At 40.0% G+C, this 24,277-nt stretch overlaps 1 protein-coding gene across 6 annotated transcripts in view; it reads right to left on the reverse strand.

The window, feature by feature from the left end:
• LOC140118478 (uncharacterized) overlaps positions 1-24,277 on the reverse strand; it is a 197,753-nt gene that overhangs the window by 135,141 nt on the left and 38,335 nt on the right. For all 6 annotated transcript variants that reach the window (XR_011853202.1, XM_072136451.1, XM_072136449.1 and 3 more), the window contains exons 7-8: positions 8,809-9,025; positions 4,170-4,293 (exon numbers count right to left, since the gene is read on the reverse strand). Coding sequence is in view for 5 of the 6 variants with exons in the window: in XM_072136451.1 (XP_071992552.1) it covers positions 4,170-4,293; positions 8,809-9,025 (341 nt within the window). In the remaining variant the exon portion in view is untranslated. The remainder of the gene's footprint in view (positions 1-4,169; positions 4,294-8,808; positions 9,026-24,277) is intronic.

The raw sequence follows: 24,277 nt of genomic DNA on the forward strand, positions 1-24,277 counted from the left end.
CAGCAACCCCCATCTCTGTATGAAGAGGGCTCATCCTGTGAGCCGTACATGTGCAGAGCGTTAAGGGGTTAAAGCCTTCTTAGGTTATAACCGGATAAAGTAACACATGCTGGTTTTGAAAAATAGGCCTTAGTCATCAAGGCGCAAATGAGCTTGGTCACTAAGGGGTTAAACAAACTTTAAAAAAAACTGAATGATATATACACATTTACAAAGTCAGGTAATAAACAAAATAAAAACTTGTGAGGTGTGACAAGAGAGCTCTGTTTCTTATCTGTTTGTGGCCTCCAGGTCAGAGATAGGAGGTCATGAAGCTGGTATGGATATTAGACTACTTTGTAAGGTGTTGAATCTCTGCATTATTTATATTTATATTCCTATTCTTTCCTTTTGAGCTGTTTCTTGAAGTGTCCCATTAAAACAGTAATCCGCAATCTTCCATAGTGTCGTCCTCTCTGGAGAAATGTGTGGCCACTGCGAGATCTTTCCTTTTTTAAAATGTCGGATTAGTGCGAGTTGAAGAGCTGATTAAGTCTCTGGTCTGTGGTTGGACACTGTTCACACATTATCAGATACACCACATTGGAAGACCTGCAGGAGAATGCCCCCTTGATCTTATGTAACTGCTGTGATTGTTGTACAGGTACACGGTCACCCGTGTGAATGTGCCAACAAGTTTTGCAGACAGGATGAGGTTCTATTTTCTGATGGGGGCCTCAGGAAACTCTGGACAACAAGTTGTTTTGGGTTTGGTGGTTCCCGGAAGGAAAGGAAAGAAGGGACTGGGAATGTTTCTTTTACAATCATATCTTTATGGAGAACAGGCAGGAGTTTCCTGGCAATACAACATAGGATCTCTAGTTTTGGCCTGCGGGTGACTACTAGGGGTACTCCGGTTGGGGCTCTTTATATGCGAGTAAGCTGTTTCTGCTGCTGGCTGCTGGCCCAACTGAAGATATTCAGACCTGAGCTCCAGGAGGTGCTTTTCCAGGTCTCTCTTGTCTGAGCAGATACGGTTGTAATGTATAGCCTGACTGAACATAATGGATTGTCTTGGGTGTTTGGGGTGGAAGCTATCATTCCTCAGGTAGGCTGTTGGTTGGTTTGTGGTATATTGTTGTGGTTAAGCGGCTGTCTTTAAGCTGCTGTCTACCGCTCTGCTCTCAGAGACTATCCAACACATTGGGGCAGATTTATTAAGCTGTCTTTTTCAAGTTGCCCATGGCAACCAATCACAGCTCATTGCCCCGGAGAGATGGGTCTCATCACAACACTGGCCATACTGGATGTGTTACATACTTTACTGGTGTACCAGAGTGTGATCCATCCCCCCTATATCAGTATGACCTGCCATGTGCTGATTGCCTCCATGTACATTATCATCCAGTCGCCTCCATGTAAAAATCATCTCTATTGTACATTCCCCTTGCATATTCAATCCAGTCCTGCCTCACACACCTTCACTTTTCTTCTCCATAAACTGACCCCTCAGCACAGATATCTGAGGCTTCTCTGCTACTTTATAATGTATCCGCCAGATAATTGTGATAGGCTATGCCCTCCCAGTGACATCACACACAATGCAAGCAACTGACTATAGACAAACATAGTTACAATATCCACCCACCAGCACCTGACGACAGTGTGGGGGCAGCTGGATTCCCAGGCGGCACCGTAGTGACTGGCTTGCAGTTGTGGCCCATCTCCAGAAATATGTCATGGTGGCTTGGACCCATGAAAACAAGCCTCATCCATGCCGTCAGGGCCAGCAAGAAGATACTCAAAGAGAGGGAGGCCGGTGGGAGGATGTTGCACTTCCTGCAAGGAGAAGAGTACTTTCTCACCAGGATGCAGATTATGCAGCATTTTGTTTGCTCCACAGCTCGACAGGACACAAATACCTCCCTGTCTGTGTCATCCTCACAGATGAAGCCATAGCCGCAGAGCTTGTTAAAATATGTAACCACTTGGAAGGATTAATTTTACATCACCCAGCCGCCGGAGATTTGCCTACCAGGAATGAACTGGCCTTGCACTGCCTCCATTTCAACTCTGTCAGGGCTTAATCGTAAAGAAATTCTTTGAGAGAAGAGCCTCCTCTTCGTGGGGGCAGCCAGAAGGAGGCTGATGGGAGTCCTGATGCAGCCACATGAGAGACCTCAGTAGACATCCACACTGGTGATGCAGGAGCTTCAGACGCCGTTAGTACCAGAACTAAGGTAGACAATTTCACAGGCTGAACCGTGGTTGGGCTAGCTCCATCTCCCTCATCCGTTGACGAAGCGAGGCAGATTGAGGGTATTAAGAATCAGGGGCTTCTTCAGGGATATTGTAGCACTGGAGTCAGTCTCTGCAGATAAGACAGATATTGAGGGTACCTCTGGCTGGAGGCAGACCTGGTTTGGCTGACCTGAAGCAATGTCCTCCCAGATAAATTTGGTCCTCATCATCTGCACACCAGCTAGTAGTAAGGCAGCCAGATCTGGGATCAAAGGAGGCTGTAGGACTCAGCTCCAGCTCCATCAAGTTCAGCATGCTGTTTGGCCATGCATCCAAATCTGGAGTATTTGAGACATGGGGAAAGATTTATCAAGCTGTCTGAAAGTCAGAATATTTTTAGTTGCCATGGCAACCAATTATAGCTCAGCTTTCATTTTACCAGTGCTCATAAATATTTTAAAGAGGTGTGATTGGTTGGTGATAATATTCTGACTTTCAGACAACTTGATAAATCTGCTGCTCAGGCCCAGCATGTGTGCAGCATTAACCCATTTAATGGGGGAAGCTGGATTCCCAGGGGTCAAGCACGCCAGAGGCAGTAAGGAGAGGAGTATAGTGAAGGGATCTCTCTGGGAATTCCCGCTGTGTGTAGTAATAGATCCCCAGACAGATGGTGAAGGGGAGGCCCATGGTGTTAGCGGCAGATTCCTAAACGCTAGAATTGGGAAGCTGGCCGCACTCCCTTCAAACAACCAGATGGATCACTGAAGGTAACTTTTTAGTAATGGCTAACCACCAGGCCATTACATAGTGATGATAACATGACCTGCCCAGGTAGGTGCAGGACATGCGATGTGGATACGTGACCAGCCGCCATCTTCCATTCTGTGTCTGGTCCACTGGGAGAAAATCAATGGACAGATTAAAATGTCAGTAGCATTTTAATTCTTCATTATAGTGTATGTCCAAAACATTTTTCTGCTAAGGGGAGCAAAATTTAAAACAACAACTAATTACGTATTAGTTTATATTTTAATTAACTATAACCCTTTAATGTTTCAGGTAGATGTGATCACAATAAAGCACTGATAAAATAAATAGCAGTGTGCTGGATGTCCTGCATTTTTTCAGAAAAATATTCTCAACATGGAATGATATAAACTGCACCCTGAGCAACAAGGACTTTGTTTCATGGGACACCAGTCAACCTTACTTTGGTGGGTATAGCAAAAAGCAGGTTGTGGCCTATTGTTCTGGGACACTACTAAGCCTGAAGCCCTATCCCTGAAGCTCTCACATTTTCCCCTTTTACCCCTTAACAGGGATTTGGCCATTGCTACAGAGAGATGTCAAGGTCACTACCTCCTGTGGTGGTCCCGGTGTGGATAGCAGCTGCACAAGCTGCACACACCAACCTTATACACCTCCTTTTTCTTTAGTTCCCCCCTCCCCTGCTTGTTACTGATCCAGCTCTCTTTTTTCAGTTTCGTCTTCTTTATCTTTGTTATTGGAACCACATTTTACTGCCTGGTTGTTGTTTTCACATATCTTTGAGAACTTGCAATACAAAAAAACACAACAATTTTTTATGTATTCATTCAGATGAAAAAATGTTACCTACAGCTACTCAAATAGGGTAGTTGGCTGCTTCAACTGTAAAACCTATTACAAAAATCAATGTTAATCATTCTAAGGTACTTCACATTGATTGTTTCCAATGTAATTATTGTACTTATTGATAGGTGATGCTGTACCAGTCAAACTTTATTATTACCAAGTCTTTTGTATGAGTACACACATGAATTAATTTGTACAGTATATATTTGGATCCATCAGGCATATATAAAGTCAAAATCTCTGATACCTGTATAAGTAATGGCATTCAGAAGTCTATGTTAGATATAGTGTAAATATAGGCTTACAACATTGTTCACTGTATCACTACCTACCTCCACAACAGCATTCTCAATTAGACCTGAAATTGGACAGCGTGTTGCACTTCTAAGCTTTAATTCAGCACATCTGTGTTCCAGTTTTCTACCAAAAAATCTCCTTGCTTCTTTTTCTATTATGCTGTAAAAGTTATACAATTGTAAAGTTATTTCCATTATTTGAAAACTATATTTTAAAAGCTTATAGATCACATTTTTTTTTTTTTTTTGCAAACCAAGTCTAAATTCACAGTTCACACAACTGGTGGGATCATTTCAAATATTCCAGCCAAGCAAATTTGCATAGGCAACTCAACCGTACACCTACATAATAAAACTTTTCCACAGACCACCATTAATAAAAAAACAAGATGATTTAAAAGTTAAATACCGCGCCCAGTCCAAATCAGTTGGACTGTCTGGCGGCATGCCCCCTAATTTGTGTCGCATGGAAGCCAGGGCAGCTGCGCCACAAAAAGGGTCTTCTGCTCCGCAATCCCAGTGCACACACTTATTAAACCCGAAAAAGGTGCACAGTCCAACAAAAGTGCACAATCCGACTAAAGTGCACGAGCGACCCTTAGTAAATGAGCCCCATAGAAGTTCCACGCATGTAAAGGACAAATTGGGGCAGATTTACTTACCTGGTCCATTCGCGATCCAGCGGCGCGTTCTCTGAGCTGGATACGGGTCTGGCTGGGATTTATTAAGGCAGTTCCTCCGCCATCCACCAGGTGGCGCTGCTGCGCTGAAGAGCATCGGAACGCACTGGAGTACACCGAGCCGGGCTGAGTGAAGGTAAGTGCATTTTTCGCGACACATTTTTTTTTAAATGCGGCGTTTTTTCCGAATCCGTCGGGTTTTCGTTCGGCCACGCCCCCCGATTTCCGTCGCGTGCATGCCAGCGCCGATGTGCCACAATCCGATCGCGTGCGGCAAAATCCCGGGGCAATTCAGGGGAAATCGCCGCAAATCGGAAATATTCGGGTAACACGTTGGGAAAACACGAATCGGACCCAGCTCAACGCGCTTGTCCCCGTCTCCTAGGGCGCGTGCGCGCCGTCACTCTAAGATTTAAATGCACCAATTTTTGTGGCAAGACCTTAAAAAGTATTCCTACGAAGACAAGAATCTTAAATATACTAAAGATAACAAAATAACACATTCTCTAATTCACTATTATTAACAAAAATACTACTTTTCACAGATATAATTCCAACCTGTCTCTATCAGTCCTCTTTTACACAATTGTGGTTGCTGTTGTATCTGACCCTAAATCAGAAGTCTAGGGTTGGGCAGAACTGAGCTCCTCTCTGCAGCGGCCCCCACCCTCACATTCCAAGACAAGCTCACATACACACAAACTTCCTCCCGACAAGCAGGGTGAGTAAAGCTACAAGCCACAGACAGATAAAGTTTTATCCAAGGGAGGGGTTGGGAGGCACAGCAGAGCTGACAGAGTATGTTATGGCTGTGATAGCATAGCTGAGAATGTTATGTGTTATATGCATCTCATGGGTCTCATCATCTCTCAACTCTGATTTGTCTCATCTCTCTTTCTATGTGTCAGATACTAGTGAATGTTCAGAAGCTAAATAAAAATGTAGATAAACCTGTACCCTCATAATCTAAGCACATTGTTAGCACACAGCTTCTTACAGCATTAGAGGGATCATGAAGTGTCTGCTTAGAGAGCCCCCATCCACTCTGACCATCACTGACCAGTTGTAGGAGCTAAAACAGCGATACACCTGTATTGATATCTGCCTGTGACATTACTTTATCTATCTAGAGAATATTTATGGCTGTGGTAGACGTAATAGACATATTTAAACAGTGTACATGGGAATTTCCATTTCTTTTTTGTGCAAAACTAGTGTTTTCTTAGATTTGATATCTAAGTTTGGTCTAAAATTAAAAAAGCATGTTTTCTCTGAATGCAAAACCAGTTACCCCTATGTATTTTCTCCTTTCTGAAACAAAAGGTTCTATTCTTGAGTACCTTGTGTAACAAGCAGAAAGTGCTGACACTGGAATCTGCTGCAGCACAATGAAAATTGATAGTGTTAACCAGCTCTGCCTTTCAGATGTTATCACTGTTTTATAATATGGAATGAACCTTGAAACAGGGTGTTTGTTACTGTTGTAATTTAGCCAATCACTGTAGCCTGAAAATGCAGTCATTCTTGGAAAACCTATCTATAGATTGAAGGAGGTTCTTTGGAAGCAGCTAATCATATTCAGCAGATGTTGAAATTGTATTCCTGGAAATAAGGTTCCTTAGGGAATGACAAAAGACTCTGGCAGCATTTCTGCACTGCTGAAAAAGTAGTGAGATCTACAGCAATTTGTACAAGTATCAGTATATACTCCCGAATGCTGCAGTTTCTTTCATCACAAAGGTCAGAATCTTTCTTGTCGTCCTGTCAGTAATTTGTGAATATAAATGTCTGTTTTACATGTTTTATATTGCCTATCCAGCTGACCTAGCGAACTGACACTGAGATTACCGTCATTGGATATTTTTTACATACCGTAGATTAAATAGCATGTACTTGATTTACAAACCATTTATCTAATTTTGTTTCTAGATTATCAACTGCTTACCCAGATTGACACATGACAAATATTAGAAACAATTATTTACAAATAGCTGAATTGCAATATAAGGCAATGTTAATTTCATCCAGTAAAATGTCACCACAACTAAAATTCAAAGGCCCACATTTATCAAAACTAGTGCAAATTGCAGTATGTGCAGTATTCCTGTGGAGTGTGCAGAGTGCGCCAGATTCATCAAAATTGGCGCAGGTCTTCATTAATCTGGTGCATCCTGCACTGCTCTGGAAGTGTGTGCCATTTTTTTTCGGTGCACTGTGTTCATGCTGCCGAATTGTGGCACAGACAGAATTTTAGCGCACATCAGTAATAAATGTGGCGCCCTTTTAGATGCACATTTTTTCCGTCTTGTCAAACACATTGCAGCCGTGACACAAAACTGGTGCAGACACTTTATAAATACATGTGCAAGCAGTGTGCACATTCTATTCAGTGCAAAGTCACACAGAAAACTGGCGCAAACTCTTTAATAAATGTTGCCCATAGGGTCCTGTTACAGTAAGTTGGGTCAACGGGATCACAGATCTGTAGCCATCTAGTTTTCCAATTTTTCTCAATAGAAATGAACCTTTAAGAGGGTTTGCCTATTATATAAAATTAGTGACATTTACACAAAAAAAGATCATTTTAACCGACTCATTTTACATTTTTACTTAGTTTTATCACTGTTTTAGCTCCTATCACTCAATGATATTTAGTGTAAAATTCCAGAGTGTGGACAAGGACTCTCTAATCAGACACTTCATAATTCCTCTGTGCTGTGTGATTCTGTGTGCTGACAATGTGGTTAGATTATCAAGGTTCAGATTTATATACACTTTCATTTAGCTTCTGGACATTCTACTAGTATCTGACACATAGAAAGAGAAATGAGAGATCAGAGATCAGAGATGATGAGATCCATGAGATGCATATTACACATTACATTTTAAGCTCTACTACCACGGCCATAACATACAGAGCTTTGCTATAAGCCTCCCTCCCCCTCCCCTGGATAAAGACCTTATCTTTCTGTAGCTTGTAGCTTTACTCTCCTCACAATGTGTTGTTTCCCAGTAGGAGGACTCTGTGTGAGCTCGTCCTGGAATGCAAGGGTGGAGGCTAGAGGCAGAGAGCAGCTCAGTGTAGCATCAGACAGGAAGGCAATATATCCTCCTGACCCTAAACTCAGAAGATTCAGGGTCAGGTCCTGGGGAAATCAAGAGAGACAGGTTGGAATTATATCTGTGAAATGCTGTATTCTTGTTAATAACAGTGAATTAGATAATGTGTTATTTTGTTATCCTGAGTATATTTAATCTTAAGGTCTTTGTGGATACCACTTTAGCTTCTTCAGTTTTGTATCATCTAAGTTTTTTAAGGGATCTTATTTTTCTCAGAAAGACTTGGCATTATTATTAGTGGCAATATTGGGAAAACAACTCACTTTGATATTTTTACAGAATATTTAGAATTATATTTACAGACTTCCCCATGTTGGAAATATCTAACATCATTAATATATTAATAATATTTTCAGAACTTTTGGAAGAGGGAATACATTTTCCATTTACTATTATTTCTTTCATGAATTCCTTTTTGATCGGCACCATACATGTAAGGCAAAGGTACTGTTAAACAGACATCCTTTCCTTAATTCTGTAGGTTACAATGCTCCCTTCACACAATGAGAGATGTAGTTTTCATAATGGAGTCAATTCCCAGGGATTCCACTGGAATTGAACCTCAGAGGGTTAGCAGAAATATCATGGCATCAACACATAACAGTTTTTGTAGTTTATCATCACAGCCAAGCTTGTTTCAAAAATGAAGCCCCCGATCTTGGTCTATCCCATCAAGCTATTTTTAAGAAACGTTCCCCGCCTAAAAGTCTGGACCTTTTTTAACTAGAATTATATTATCATAACCATGTCTTCAGATCATGTTTATGCAAACAAAAATTCAAACCAGTGTACAGTATCAATATTAATAAAACAGAAATGACTATATTAGCATATAATGGAATAAATATTTTGCAATCTGATTATATGAAGCTTACGTTATATTTTCTCCTTTGAGATTCTTTTCAGACCTGAGAAGTTTATCCATCCATATAAATCGTCTGAGAGTTCTTGGAAGAAGGTGTCCATTAAGCCTATTGCATACTGAAGTCATGGTACTTGCGTCTAATGAAATGATTGCACAGATTGAATTACCCAGCACTTCAGCCCCAGCACTGCTTAATGTAGGGGGTTTAATCTGATTGCCAGAAACTCCTATGGGAGAAAAATCAGATCAAATACATCAGATAATTTGACATTAACTAGCATTGCAATACAGGCTAGTTATGGTTTTCCAATAAATCAATGTCTCCACATGTAAAATGTAAAGTTATTCAATAAATATGGCAGATTTATAATGTTTAATCCTAATAAAACATCAATTCCCATCAATAGCAGTTTAACTTGATGTGTGACAAGAGATACATCAAAAAATTTATAAATACCTGAATTTTAACTTTTTTACACCCTTTGCCCCCCTTCAGTGTGCAATCTCCATGCAAAATTAAACAATGTTCTCCCATATTCATTATAATGTCACATATAATGAAATAGATTGGGTAGTATAAAAAGTTATTTAAGATATGACATTCTATATAGTAATATAGAGCAAGCACATAAATCAGGTACCGTATATACTCAAGAATAAGCCGACCAGAATATAAGCCCAGACCTTTAATTTTACCACCAAAAACTGGGAAAACCTATTGACTTGAGTATAAGCCGAGGGTGGGAAATGCATTGGTCATAGCCTTCCAGTATATAGCCAGCAAGCCCCCAGTAGTATATAGCCAGCCAGCTCCCAGTAGTATACAGCAAGCCTGCCTCCTGTAGTACACAGCCAGCCTTCCCCCTGTGGTACACAGCCAGCCCCATGTAGTATACAGCCAGCCTTCCCCTGTAATATACAGCCAGCCTGCCCCCTGTAGTATACAGCCAGACCCCTGTAGTATATAGCCAGCCCCCTGTAGTATGCAGTCAGACCAGCCAGCCCCCTGTAATATACAGCCAGCCCACGCAGCCCCCAGAAGTATACAGCGAGCAAGCACTTAAAAAAAACCTTAAATACTCACCCTTCCGCTTGCTCCCCAATGTTAGTGCGGCTCCCCGATGTCGGCATGGCTCCTCTTAAGTCTTCCCCGCAGCTCCTCTTCGGTCTTCTGTAACGGCCGCTGCTGACATCATAGTATGCGCTGGCCAGCAGATAACATGGCCGCGTCAGCTGTTACAGAAGACTGAAGACAGAAGAGGAGCCGCGGGGAAGACAGAAGAGGTGCCGCGCCGACATCGGGTAGCTGCGCTGAGCATCGGGGCCGCTGGAGGGTGAGTATATAAGGTAATTTTTTTAATTGACTCGTGTATAAGCGGAGGTGAGGTTTTTCAGCACATTTTTTTGTGCTGAAAAACTGCTTATACACGAGTATATACGGTATATTTTGGTTTAGACAACTCCTTAGGTCTAAAATAAAGCACCTAGGAGCCCTTATTGATGTAAAACCTTCTGGGGACAACAGAATGCCCATGTGGGTACTATAATCACAGTTTGATGACATCAACAACATCTTAGCAAATGTACTGGTTATGACATTTCAATCTGTTGAAAAAAAATTTGTAATTATTAGTGATGGGAAGTCAGGCTCCTTATAGTGAGCCCCTAGGCTCCGTTCATTATAAGGAACCAGCTCTTCTGGCTCCTAAACAGATTCCTATGTAATTAAATAGGGAAATGTTTTCAGGCAGCCAGCCACTCATCCACACTCCACTCTTAACACAAAATTTCAGTGTTAAAAGGGACGTGGTCATGGAATATGGACTGGGTTAAGTAAGCCATAGGCTCTAAGGGCAGAGCCAACACCTCTCATTCACCTAAAAGAGCTGGCTCTCTGTGCCAACTCATTAGCGAACATCCCATCACTAGTAATTATATTGTAAAAACAAAAAAAGGTAAAAAAAATGAGGAGCTCACTGATCAGTGCTCCGTTTAATATATAAAGTGCTTACTTTATGTAAACATCTAGGTGGGAGACATTAAGTGGTTAATTGACTGCATATACCTGCATACATAAATAACAGAGATCAATAAGTGTCTATTCCATTGCATTCCCTAGTGTAGTTCACAATCAAGAGTTCATAGCTTCCAAGATAGTACACATGAACAAAAGAATGCCAGAGAAGTGTTTGGTAGGTTAATTCAAGTTGGGAAAAGATAAAGGGGTTGGTCACTTTTCAATAAATCTCATGTCTATGCATGTAAATGTACCTGTGTCTTTGCCTCCTGTGAGAGCTTCAGCCTTTCCCTGCTCTATGCACATATACACAACTTCCTGTTTCTCACTCCTTCAGTCCGTCCTAATGACAGTGGGGCTCATTTACTAAAGGTCGCGCTGCTCACTTTCGTTGGACTTGTGTCGCGCACAATTTTTTTGTCACAGCTTTGCTGGTTTCCATACGACACAAATTGGGGCCACGCTGTCGGACTGATTCGGACTGAACGCGAGATTTAACTTTCAAATTTTGTCGCAAGACAATGTACTTAGATACACCATGAAGAAGAAGGTGAACTCTGTCGGACCTGAACAGGGAAGCGATACATGCAGGATATTGGGCACATGATCTTTGTGAATCGCGGCACAGTGCATCATCGTCGGACAATGCACTTTCGGTGAACTCCGTGGATGGGGTAAGTAGATGAGCCCTAATGTGCAGAATGAGTCATAACTCACCTGCTACAGGTCGCTCCTATTAATCAGTGAAGATACATGTAAACAAAGATCCTACAGAGTGCACAGAGAGTTGGCACACAACACTAAAGGAAGTATCAGAGATGATGAATAAATTGGTGAACTTTCATAGAATATTATTAAGGCGGTAAAGGCACATGGGCAATTTATGTAAAAAAATGGACAACCCCTTTAAAATGAAATGCTAGCGCTGATGAGGTAATAGATGTATACAAGATACGGTATAATTACTCTAGCCCTAGTAGGAAGGAAAATACTACTAAATCTATCTAGCAACAAAACATAAACAATACAAAAAGTAATGATTTACACAGCACCTTTTAATTGGTATACATTGTAAATATCAATTATGTTCTTTACATGTATTCAAAATACTTTATGATGCCCTTTTAGATGATCTTACACCTAAAAGAATCACATAATTTATGTCAATGCCCACTATCTTCTTACGTAAACCATGTCCACAATAACAACCAATGACCTATGTAACTTCAGTCTCAGCCAAAGCCATTTTTAGAACTGCTAAATGAACTGTGTGACATGCTAGAGCTTGCCTGCAGAGAGTAAGGATTTACAGATTAGATTTGAAAGGATATATACTAAACTGGGTCAGATTCATCACCAGGAGTTGCTAATTTTAAACATCTTCATACTTATCACTTTCCAGTACAAGCCAAGCTACTGTGTGCTGCCTTTCTGAGAGGACAGTTATACAATTTATTTACGTAATAGTTTTTTCACTTCCCTGTAAAATTTTATCATTACATCATTAATAAACATAACTTTATCTAACATATTTATAGCTAAAATAACTCGTCCAAATACACAACTTCTGATTCTGACCTATTAATGTTATGTTTTCTTTTCTATCCTTCCATTCACGTACAAATTGGGAGAGATTAACATATAGTTCTGCACCACTTTAATGCTGTAAAGTCACCAAGAATGATGAATTAAATTTGTGAGCCAAAATTTTCAAAGAGTGTCAACATCCACACCAGATCGCAGTTCTGTGTGGCTACAATTTGTCTCACCTTACAACACATAAACGATACATACATACATGATACACATCTAGCATACTCATGCTAGGTCGTAGGAGCACCCGTGACAGTGTGTTTAAGAGCCCCACTGGCTAAATGACAACTTGTACTAAGTATAAAGCTATTTTTCGCTGTTGGTTTATGAAAAGTATTGCATTTCAAATTATCATTAGTTATCTTGATCTCTAAATGTCAAGATATCAGCTCACCTGAGCAAACCATAGTTTCAAGTCTTCGTATCTGTGAAGGAAAACCTGGGCTTCAGGCAACAACTAAGTACTCCAAGACAATAACAGATTCCAGCTTCAGATCGGTTGTATATAAAAAGATAATCATCAACTTTATTTCTTCACATTAGTATTGTATGAACGGTGGCATACACCAAAGTCAGGGACATAACGTGCTTGCAGACAAGCTATAGCTTACACATTTCAATTAAAACATCTTACTTGGACTTCCTTGACATTAGAAGACCATTGTGGTATCTCTCCTTTAATTTTGTCAGTCAAAAATTACTTAGTAATGTTACTGTGATATCAAACCACTCAAACAAGGGTAAGGCCAGGGACTGGCTTCAACAGCGACATGGGGTACTAGGAACATCATTGCTGCAGTCCAGTAAACAAAATCTGTCTGGGAGGATCAAAACAATAATGGAAGTGTTTTCATCTTAGCGTATTGGTGTGTTATTTTTTTGGCAGACATAAAATCAGAATAAGTCTTTCCTGTGTAACTCAATTAGGATTACCCAAATTATTTATATTTGCCAAATGCCAGAATAATGAGAGAAAGAGAATGTTTAAGACATTTTCATTACTTTTTGCAAAGGCAAAAGTTTTACGCATAGTAATACACTAGGATTACTATGCCTTTTAAACAATTTGGGTCAGCTCTTATGACGATGTCATGTCTTTGGAAGCTTTTGATTATTAGCAACATCTGAATTAATTAGACATACCCATGGATTTATTTTAAGGCACACCTGAAACGCACTGCTTCTTTGTGTAAGTAACATCATGGTGAAAGTCTAAAGAAATTAGCCAATATAGCAGGAAAAGAAACACAAAAGATCCAAACTAATGTTTGCAAAAGCACAGAGGAACACAGACCTTAACCTCTTAACGATTTAACGCTTTTTCATTTAAAATTTCATTTTTTGGTTGCTATGATCAAGGGGATACCAAATTTATATAGGTGTTAATATGTTTTAATAGATTTAAAAAATTAAAACCTTTTGTACGAAAAAAATTACTTAATTTCACCATGTTCACCATGTTCTGATGCCAATAACTTTTTCATAGGGTGGGGGGGTCTCATTTCTTGCGGGACAAGATGACGTTTTTGTTGCTGCCATTTTTTGTACTGTAGAACCTTTGATCATTAAAATTACCATTGACCATTGAAAAATGATTTGAGCTCTATTTTCTGTTGCGGAGCTCACAGCCAGAAATAACTATTTTTATTTAATTTTGATGGATTGTGACATTTGGCTATGGGGATATCTAAGATGTTGTTTATAGTATTTTTGGTTTATTTAGTTTTTGAACTTTTTTAAGCTATTTTTTAGGCACCCCCACCCCTTGAGGATCTGATAGCTTGTACCACATTCTGCAATACGGCAGTATTGCAGTATATTGCAGTTTTGCTATTGATCTCTAAGCTCCATTTGCACGGCTTATTTAGCAAACACTCACCTTGTGTGGATCGGGCTCACAGCACCCGTTTCCCAACGCTGTGCTGTTATAGCACGCCACGCCTCTAAAAGTGGTTAATTTTTGGTGACATGTCCTGTGGTCTAACGTTGCTAAACTTCTATTGTTTGGCCATAATGATCATCGTTACACTTGGAGGAATAAGGGAAAAGTCGGAGAACACCGTCCCAACTGTAAAAGACGAGACATATGTGGCAGCATCATGTTGTGGGGTTGTTCTGCTGCAGGATGGACTGGTTCATTTCACAAAATAGATCACAAAATTAAGAAAGAACATTAAGTGGCTGAAGCAACATCTCAAGACATCACCCGGGAAGTTAAAGCTTGGGTACAAAGTGGTCTTCCAAATTGACAATGGCCAGAAGCATAGTGCCATACTGGTTACAAAGTGGTTTAAGGATAACAAAAAAAATTCTGCTCTGTTAAGCTCTGTTCTCAATCCAATTGAAAATTTATAGGCACAAGTAGAAAGCCATTTTTGAGCAAGGCACCCCACAAACATGGCTCAGTTACAACAGTTCTGTCATGAGCAAAGGGCCCAAATTCCTGCCAACTATTGTAAGAGGCTTGTGGAAAATGTTTGACCCAAGTCAAACTTTTGAAAGTAATAAAAATGCCTTGAAAATATAAATGTTGCTTATCCTAATTGACCTAAAGAAGGAAAAGTTTATTCTGATTTCATGTCAGACAGTGAGAAAAAATGCATATCTATTTTTTCATTTTTACAAGTGTATGTAAGCTACAATTGTACTTAACTTATCTAAAAAGCAATTACTATCATTTCCGCCCCATTTACAAATTTGTTTAGGCAGATGTTAATGCTGTACCAATAGACCCCTGAGGAATAGGATAATTTTCAGCAGTATACAGACTACAATTTTATGCTGATTTTAGCATTGGCTTGGCACTGCCAATCGTATACCAATTGTTACACATTGCATGATGCTAGAAACTAGAAAGTTCACATGCTTTCTTGATTCTTGAGAACAGAAGTTGTAATTTCCTGCAGTTATGCCATTACTAAATTCAACACTGGTAAATATGCAAATATGTTTTCCAATATGGGCCAAAGAAAACAATGCCTCTTTTGCTATCTTGAAAGGCGACCCCCTTAACATCAAGTATGAATTTCAAGAAGCCTTATGAAATTATGTGGGACCCCTTCGCGTTGCAGCCTTTTTTAGTTCATTTTTTGCTCCCAACTTCAAAAATCCTTTAAGTTTTTCATTTTTCTGTGTACAGAGCTGTGTGTGGGATTATTTTCTGCAATTTTTACAAAGATGGACCCAATGTCCCGGCAGGGTTTTTTTCACAAATTTTTACAAAACTGCCATTGGCAGATTAGACCACCCATAGTGGAAAAGAAAGGAATTATAAAATGTAACTTATATTTATTCAAGTAAAAATTATATATATGACTTAATGCTCAAGGGGGTGTGTATTAAAAACACAGTGTAACATGTGTCTCGAGCTCCGGCTACTCCACGCCCCAGTAGCCTCTGTAGAAGATTTACATATTAGGGAATTGAAAGTTATTAAAAGATTGTGGGGACGTGAGGATTAGCCCTTAAAAGGTAGATCTGTGGTGGTAAGTTTCCTTTAAACAGTCACACATATAGGGGCTTATTTAGTAAGGGTCCCGTGGATTGCACTTTCATTGGATTTTAGAAAATTTCGGGATTTGCGTTGCTGTGACAGCTATTTAGAAGGGAATTGTGTCGCACGTTATCGGATTTTGGCTCAGCGGCGCCGGCTTTTATGCAACAGAAATGGGGGGGGACAGACCGTCGGCCGATCCGACTGATTCGGACTGAGCGCAGGATTTAATTTTCAAATTGTTTCGCAACCAATGCAGTTATGTACACCAGGAAGAAGAAGGTGAACTCTCTTGGACCTGAGCGGGGAAGCGACACATGCAGGAAATCAGGCGCACCATCTTCGTGGCACAGTGCATTGATGTCAGACAATGCACTCCAAATTAATAGGGAAAATATCATTGGATGTAAATGTGTCTTGTCTAAATTTAGGGAAATATTGCTGAATAACAAATGCGGCAATGGATAGATAGCCTATTTGTTTCATAGGACTACTATTATTCTGTAAAGCACTACGGAATTTGATGGCGCTATATAAATAAAGATTATGATTATTATTATGTAGTGTCTTATTTTACTTGTTAATGTTCCCTAGAATCTGTAATTTGATGGCGCTATATACCGTTAATTAAAAAAAGAATTGGGCTACAGTGATTGGTTGCATAAATGTCATGCTGGACCAGGAAGTGCAAAATAGTTAGGGAACTGGTATAGTCATGAAAAGTGAAGCCAGGGACCTCTTATTTTTATACAGCTGACTGAGCCTGTCTCACTGACCACTGTTATAAAAAAAATTGTTATCTTTTTTCATTTATAGCAATATAATCCATCACCAATGTATGTTGTATTATTTGAAATTCAGCATAAAGAAACAAATGACAATTTCTATGTAGATGTACATGAGTAATATAAATGGCATGTAGTGTGCTATGTTTCATATCCAAGTAGACAAAATTACAGTAATACAAAGAGCAAGAGCATCTGTTGAAATAGGCTGACAATGACTTGGCTCTGTAGGAAACAGCAATCAGTCTAAAGAAGAGCACTTGATGTTTATGGGCCTACATAAGAGAACAGCAGACACATCAAAGGCAGACTGCTTCTCATGACACATAAGGAGTAGGAGGGGAGAACAGTTGCTCAGCTGGCAATTAATTCTTCCCTGACTCACTCTTGCTGAGTGCCTAGTCTGTGATCGCTCTTGCCTTTCCCATTCATAATCTCATTTACACTAAACTTCACACCCATCAGTGTAACCCATGTGATTTACAACTAGAAGGTATGATATTTAGATAATATGATAATTTCATGAAAGACTATAGATTAATTTATAATCGTATAAAGTTTATAGAATTAACAAAAGTTCAGTCAATGGGGGTTATTTATCCTTAGTCTGGCACCTTGGTACAGTTCTATGTCTGACTTTGGATTTCCGCTACCCGTCAGATTCATTAAAGTGGCTTTGGCCCTTTAATAAATGTTCATATGCTCTACTTGCAGTCTAGCAGGTTTAAAAAAAAAAAGAAAAAAATCGCTAAATGTATAAGAAGTTGCAGCAAATATGCCAGCAGGGGAATGGAGTAACTATGCAAGTTTTTTAAAAGTCACAAGTCATGAATCTGGCTTGCCACGGCGATATACTTCACGGGAAATTTTAGTAGTGAAAACTGACACAAAAGGTCTGACTTTTTTGAGACCCCAAGAAAGCCCAGAAAAATCAATGATAAATACCTTCCAATGTCTTTTATTATTATATGAGTGAACAGTGAAGAATACAAGTTTCATGTATTTAATATACAAGAAATTCAAATGAGTCACAGCAGACTACGACAAAGACCACAGACAGATACAGAGAATGATGTAAGTAAATATGTAGGTGCTATCAAAAAATCCGTGAAGCTGTCAATCATAAGAAATTCAAGATTTCACCTGAAATCAATCAACCATAAAGGGCCCAAATATTCGATGGAGAATTGAAGAGGGGAAAGGAAAAAGAAGAGAGGAAAGAAGAGGCTAGGGGGAACAGGGGTAGAGGAGAGGGAGAGAGATGAGGTAGGACAGGCCCCCGAGAGAGAAGACCACTGCCTTATGTTCGGATGGAGTCTGGTTATTGCAGGGAGCTGTACCTTATGGTGTAATGGGGAGCATTGAAACATTTGCAAGGTTGCCAAGGTGGATAAATAATGGGTTTTGTCCTCCAATGAGGCTGCTTTCACACGAGTTTGCTACACCCGGGTGAGACACAGTCATAATATATATTCATCATTCTGAATCATGTCAGTACTTTATTACTTTAAAACTTTCTTTCATATTACCTGGCTCACTGCCAGCAGCAAGTGGTGAGTCCTGGAGTAAGGTGATGTTGGTAGGGGGTTGGAAATCTCCCCTGTCTGCTCAATGCACATGGATTTAGGAGGAAGCTGGTTGAGAGTGGAAGAGAAGACTAAGACACAGGCACACAGGCTGCTGCAGATACCCACACCCCCCTTCCCTCAGATGCTGCTCACAGGGAGCCAGGTAATTTGAAATAAACTTTTATTTAAACTATTGAAATGCTTTAGAATAATGCAAAATGCCAATAAAGGCATTTATAAAATCAGCATAGGATAGGGTATTGGAACCTGTCACTAGGTTAGCTTCTTAACAAATCTCTTGTCTATCAAAGCCCAGTGAGTCTGGTGAGTCTGCTAGGCACAAAGATGGAGATGGTGTATGATGAAATCCTTGCCCTTCTAGTGTTCTAATACAGATAATATAGTTGTCTGTGAACTTTTCACAGAGAGTAATCTGAACGGTGTACTTGTGTGAAGTAAATAGCAATGTAAACTTATGTTTTGCCCCTCCTGTGACCCACGTCCTGGGTCGCCGGCGCACCTGTGCCCCTCTCAGCTCCCCTGGACCCCTGCTGCTGGTCTCAACTTCCCTCGATCCAGCGCTGGCTCTGGCGGTCCAGTGCGCGTGTTACCCCATCCTAGGGCACGCGCGCCAGCATTTAAAGGGCCAGCGCGCTGATAATTGGCGCTGGCCGGCTGCCAATTCTGTTACTTATCCATCCCCTTACTGAGTCCCCTTCCAAATCTTTGTGCCTTATAGCCTTAGAGAAAGCTTTGTCTGATACCCTGTGCTTGCACTATGACTTCCTGTTGTAATCCCAGTTCCATTATTGACTTTGATCCCGTGCTGCCCGTCCTGACCTTATGCTACGTCCCCGACTCTGATCCCATGCTGCCTGTCCTAACCTCCTGCCTGTCCCCGACTATGATTCTGCTATATGACTTTGTGCCTGTGGAGCGACCTGGTGGTACCACGCCGCAGCAAGTCCAAACCGCTTTGCGTTGGGCTCTGCTCCCAGGTGTTGGCTTATGTCATCGTCCGTGGTGGTCCAATGGGTCCACTACCTCTGATGCCTGACAATTTTAACCACTTATCACTGCATCTGTTTTGCAAGTTAATGCTTAGACTATATGTTTCAATCCCTTCTACAAATGATTAAAATGTGTGCAGAGGAGAGCAACGAAGCTTATTTTAGGAATGAGTGGACTACAATACAAAAACTGATTAATAAACTAGAAATTTTTCCTAATTTGGGCTATATATATATATATATATATATATATATATATATACTCAGGATAGCAAAATAACACATTTTCAAATTCACTGTTATTAACAAAAATACAGCATTTCACAGATATAAGTTCAACCTGTCTCTATCAGTCCTGGTGTACACAATTTTAGTTGCCCCTTGACACGACCCTGTAACTTCTGACTTAGGGTTGGATGGCTGGTATCTTGAATTCCTGTGTGATTCTGTGCTGCTGAGTTTCTGTCTCTCTGCTCTGTGTCGGAAGCCACGCCCCCTGCAGTACAGCACGGAGTTCACAGACACTCCCTGATTCACTTCCTGCCAGCACCACATCGAGAGGAAAGAGAAGCTGCAAACTACAAACTCCAGGCGGATAAGTGATAAGGGGTAAGGGGGAGAACAGAGAGCTAGCAGGGCTGACAGTGTAAAAGTCTGTCAGCCTTTGTCTGTCAAGCCTCTATGTAATAAGCATCTAATGCATCTCATCTCTAATCTGTCTCATCTATCTTTCTCTCTTTCTATGTGTCAATGTGTTAGTACAATGTCAGAAGCCAGATGAAAGTGTATATACTCATGTACCCTGATAATGTAACCACTGTCAGCTCATAGAACTAGATGGATAATGAAGTGTCTGCTTAGAGAGTCCCTGTCCACACTCTGGGATTTTGCACCGACCAGCCTAGGGAGTGATATAAGCTAAAACAGCAATAAAACTGTAAAATTTAAAAAAAAAAAACAAATTGCTCTGGATCACTGCACCGCATGACTTATAGACTTGATGGATCTGCATTTTTTTCAAAATTTCTGGTCTCTTTTTTATGGCAATTGCCATAGAGGAGTAACAGTAAGAATAGTATATCTTAGGTTCTAATAAACAGACTGACATTTTTATTGTTTCCCTATTTATGTCATACATTTATCACTAGTTCTAAGATTATATCTTAAAGGGAACCTGTCATCAGCAATTGACTTACTATACCACTACCAGAATATTGTCAAGCAGCGTCACACCTTCTAGTTATTGTCTCTTTCATAGCCCAGTTTAGTGGCATCATCCAGAAAATCAACTTTGAAGTGAGATGTAAATTAGTTGCGTCTGAAAGTCTTCTCCTCTGCGATTTACATTGTGCATTGGACTTCAGAAGATCAGCATAGGGATGTTTCTTGATGCAGGAGCATCGATTACAGAAATTAGGGTTTTCTGAGAAAGAGAGAGCTTCACTTCAGTGTTAAAGTTTCTCTGACTTTAAACAACCAATTTACATTTTACTTTTAAAGTAGATTCCACCATACTGGGTCACGAAGGAAACATGATCTGAAAGGTGTTTGGCTGCTTGACAACATACTGGTAGTGGTTTATTAGGTCAATTTCTGCTAAAAAGGTTCTCTTTAACTATTTAACTCATCATCTTCCCTACCATCCATTCATGAAATTATGAATGTTGTTCATAACTATAAAACAGAATTTCTAATTGCAAGCAATTACGGTATGTAACTACTTATTTTTACAGTATTGTGAAAGCAGACCTTCAGGCCATAAATAGGCCCTTTGGTTGCCATATGACAACACCGGTAGTACTACTGTGTTTCAGCTATGCCCAGAAGGAGCATTCCCTCCATGACCCCTTAGATGCGATAGTAAGAATAATAAATGCCCAGTATCAGAGTTTCTCTGAATCTGAGGGCTCTGGCATGGTTGGAAGGAAATGGAACTGTGAAGCAGTTATAGAGTTTATTATGTAGTGAATGTATACTGGGCATTCCTTCAGTGTGTCTTTTTTTTCTCTCGGTCCGTCTCACTGACATAGACAAGGCGAGAGGAGGAACAGTGGCAATCATAATCATGGCTAGTTGTTAGGATTGTTAATTTGCCAGATTGGTTGCTTGCCAGCCACTCTGGAAATATGTCTTGGTCCGGAGGAATGCACCTGATTGCCAAAACCAAACTAAATGTATAAAACAATTAAATCTAAGATTTATCGTCAATTTGGCTTGTGCTTCTAAGTGGCTCGTGGAAATAAGTGGAGTTTAAATAAGCAGATTTTGTGTGTGGTAAGAGTGAATTTGTGGTTTGGGTCATTATGAATTGTGTAGATAAATTCTAGCAAGGAACTTTTCCCAGTGTCACATTGACACTAATTAGCACTGGTCTGCTAATTAGGAGGAGGAATTAGTTTGCACAGGTGATAAGTAATCTACATTTTATATCTCTTGATTTAACCGGTTAAGGACTGGGCCCTTTCCCGTTTTTTCATTTCCATTTTTCACTCCCCACCTTCAAAAATCTATAACTTTTTTATTTTTACACGTAAAAAGCTATGTGATGGCTCGTTTTTTGCGTAACAAATTGCACTTCATAGTGATCACATTGAATATTCCATGCCATGTACTGGGAAGTGGGAAAAAAATTCCAAATGCAGTGAAAATGGTGAAAAACGCATTTGTGTCGTATTCTTGTGAGCTTGGATATTACGGCTTTCACTTCACGCCACAAATGACGTATCTAATTTATTCTTTGGGTCAGTACGATTACAGGGATACCAAATTTGTATAGGTTTTATAATGTTTTCATACATTTACAAAAATTAAAACCTCGAACAAAAATTTTTTTTTAATTTTGCCGTCTTCTTGTGCTTATAACTTTTCCATACTTTGTTGTACGGAGTTGAGGGTGGTGTCATCTTTTGCGACTTTTGATGATGTTTTCAATGATATTATTTTTAGGACTGTATGACCTTTTGATCACTTTTTATAGAATTTTTTATTTTTTTTTAAATGGCAAAAAAGTGCCAGTTTTGACTTTGGACGCGATTTTCCGTTACGGGGTTAAACACAGTGAAAAAACGTTATTATATTTTCATAGATCGGGCATACCTAATGTGTTTAGGATTTTTACTGTTTATTTATATTTATATCAGTTCTAGGGAAAGGGGGGTGATTTGAATTTTTAGGTTTTTTTATTATAATTTTTTTTTTTAACTTTTTTTTTATTTTTATTTTTACTGTTTTTCAGACTCCCTAGGTTGTCTGATCGATCCTACCATATACTGCCATACTACAGTATGGCAGTATATGGGGATTTTACTCCTCATACATTACAATGTCCTGATAGAACATTGTAATGCATGGGTTAACCCGAAGTAGCTTCGGGTCTTCATGAGACCCGAAGCTACCATGGCGACGGATCGCCGCTCCCCGATGACGTCACGGGGAGCGGCGATCCTCGTAAAGATGGCGGCGCCCAGCTTTGCCGGCGGCGATCAGCAAGAAAACACCGGCACCGATCGCGGGTGTTACCGGTAAGCCTTTGCTGCAATATGCAGCAGAGACTTACCGGCTATGGAGAGGGCTCGGCCCGCGAGCCCTCTCCATGCATCGGAACGCTACCGCCGCCGTGAATACACGGCGGGCGGTTGCGAACCGGTTAAATACTCTCCACAGTTTTGTAACTAGGATATGGCTAGCAAGATTGATGGTATGTTCCAGTGCATTGGTGGTATGCTCCTCTGCCATATGTATACATTGCTGGAGCAGGAGTTCCAGGGTGAATACCGCTGCGACTGATACCTGTATTTTTCATCTGGAAGCTCGTGTTAGAGATCTGGAGGAAGATATTGCACGCCTATGAGCAGTCCACAATCTTGAGAGGAGTATGCTGCTCATTGAGCAAGCAATAACTGGGATAAGAAGTGGAGAAGAAAACCAATGACAGAATAGATGGTAGGTGAAGCCTGTAGAATAATTTTAAAGAATTAGTTTCAATGGTTGAGGGAAGGACATCAGAGGTAGTATTCTCTGGAATTCTACCAGTGCCATGTGCTACATAGAAAAGACATTGGAAGCTCAGGGAGTTAAATGCATGGCTCAAATCTTGGTGTAGATCAAAGGGATTTGGGTTCCTAGAGCACTGGGCTGACTTGTCATTGGGGTACAAACAGGGGCGGACTGGGAATTTAAAATGGCCCTGGAAAAAATTATAAAAGTGGCCCCATCTTATGGGCGGAGTCAAAACAAGTGGGTGTGGTCAGATAATGTGGGTGGAGTTATAACAGACAAATTGTTGGTAGATGGCCTTAATGCAAAACAAGAACATCTTTTGCTAGTAAGTGAATCTAATGTGCAAGGAATGTGACCTGTCGATCAGTAAATTATGCCTTAATTACCTTTCCCCTGTGCCATACATGTAGAATTCATAGAAAGAATATATTGATACTGCCTCCTATGTACAGGAATAATGCTACAATAACACATTTAGAATAACACATTCAATCCTGCCTTCTATATACAAAATAAAACTACTACAATACTTTCTCCCATATACAAGCCAACTACTATAATACTGCCTCCTATGTACAGGAATATAACTCCTATAATACTGCCCCCTATGTACAGGAATACAACTCCTATAATACTGCCCCCTATGTACAGGACTATAACTACTATAATACTGCCCCCTATGTACAAGAATATAACTACTATAATACTGCCCCCTATGTACAGGATATAACTACTATAATACTGCCCCTATGTACAGGAATATAACTACTATAATACTGCCCCTATGTACAAGAATATAACTACTATAATACTGCCCCCTATGTACAGGAATATAACTACTATAATACTGCCCCTATGTACAAGGATATAAATACTATAATACTGCCCCTATGTACAAGAATATAACTACAATAATACTACCACCTATGTACAAGAATATAACTACTATAATACTACCACCTATGTACAAGAATATAACTACTATAATACTACCACCTATGTACAAGAATATAA

This window comes from Engystomops pustulosus, chromosome 2 (genome assembly GCF_040894005.1).
Source record: "Engystomops pustulosus chromosome 2, aEngPut4.maternal, whole genome shotgun sequence".
Classification (NCBI taxonomy): Eukaryota; Metazoa; Chordata; class Amphibia; order Anura; family Leptodactylidae; genus Engystomops; species Engystomops pustulosus.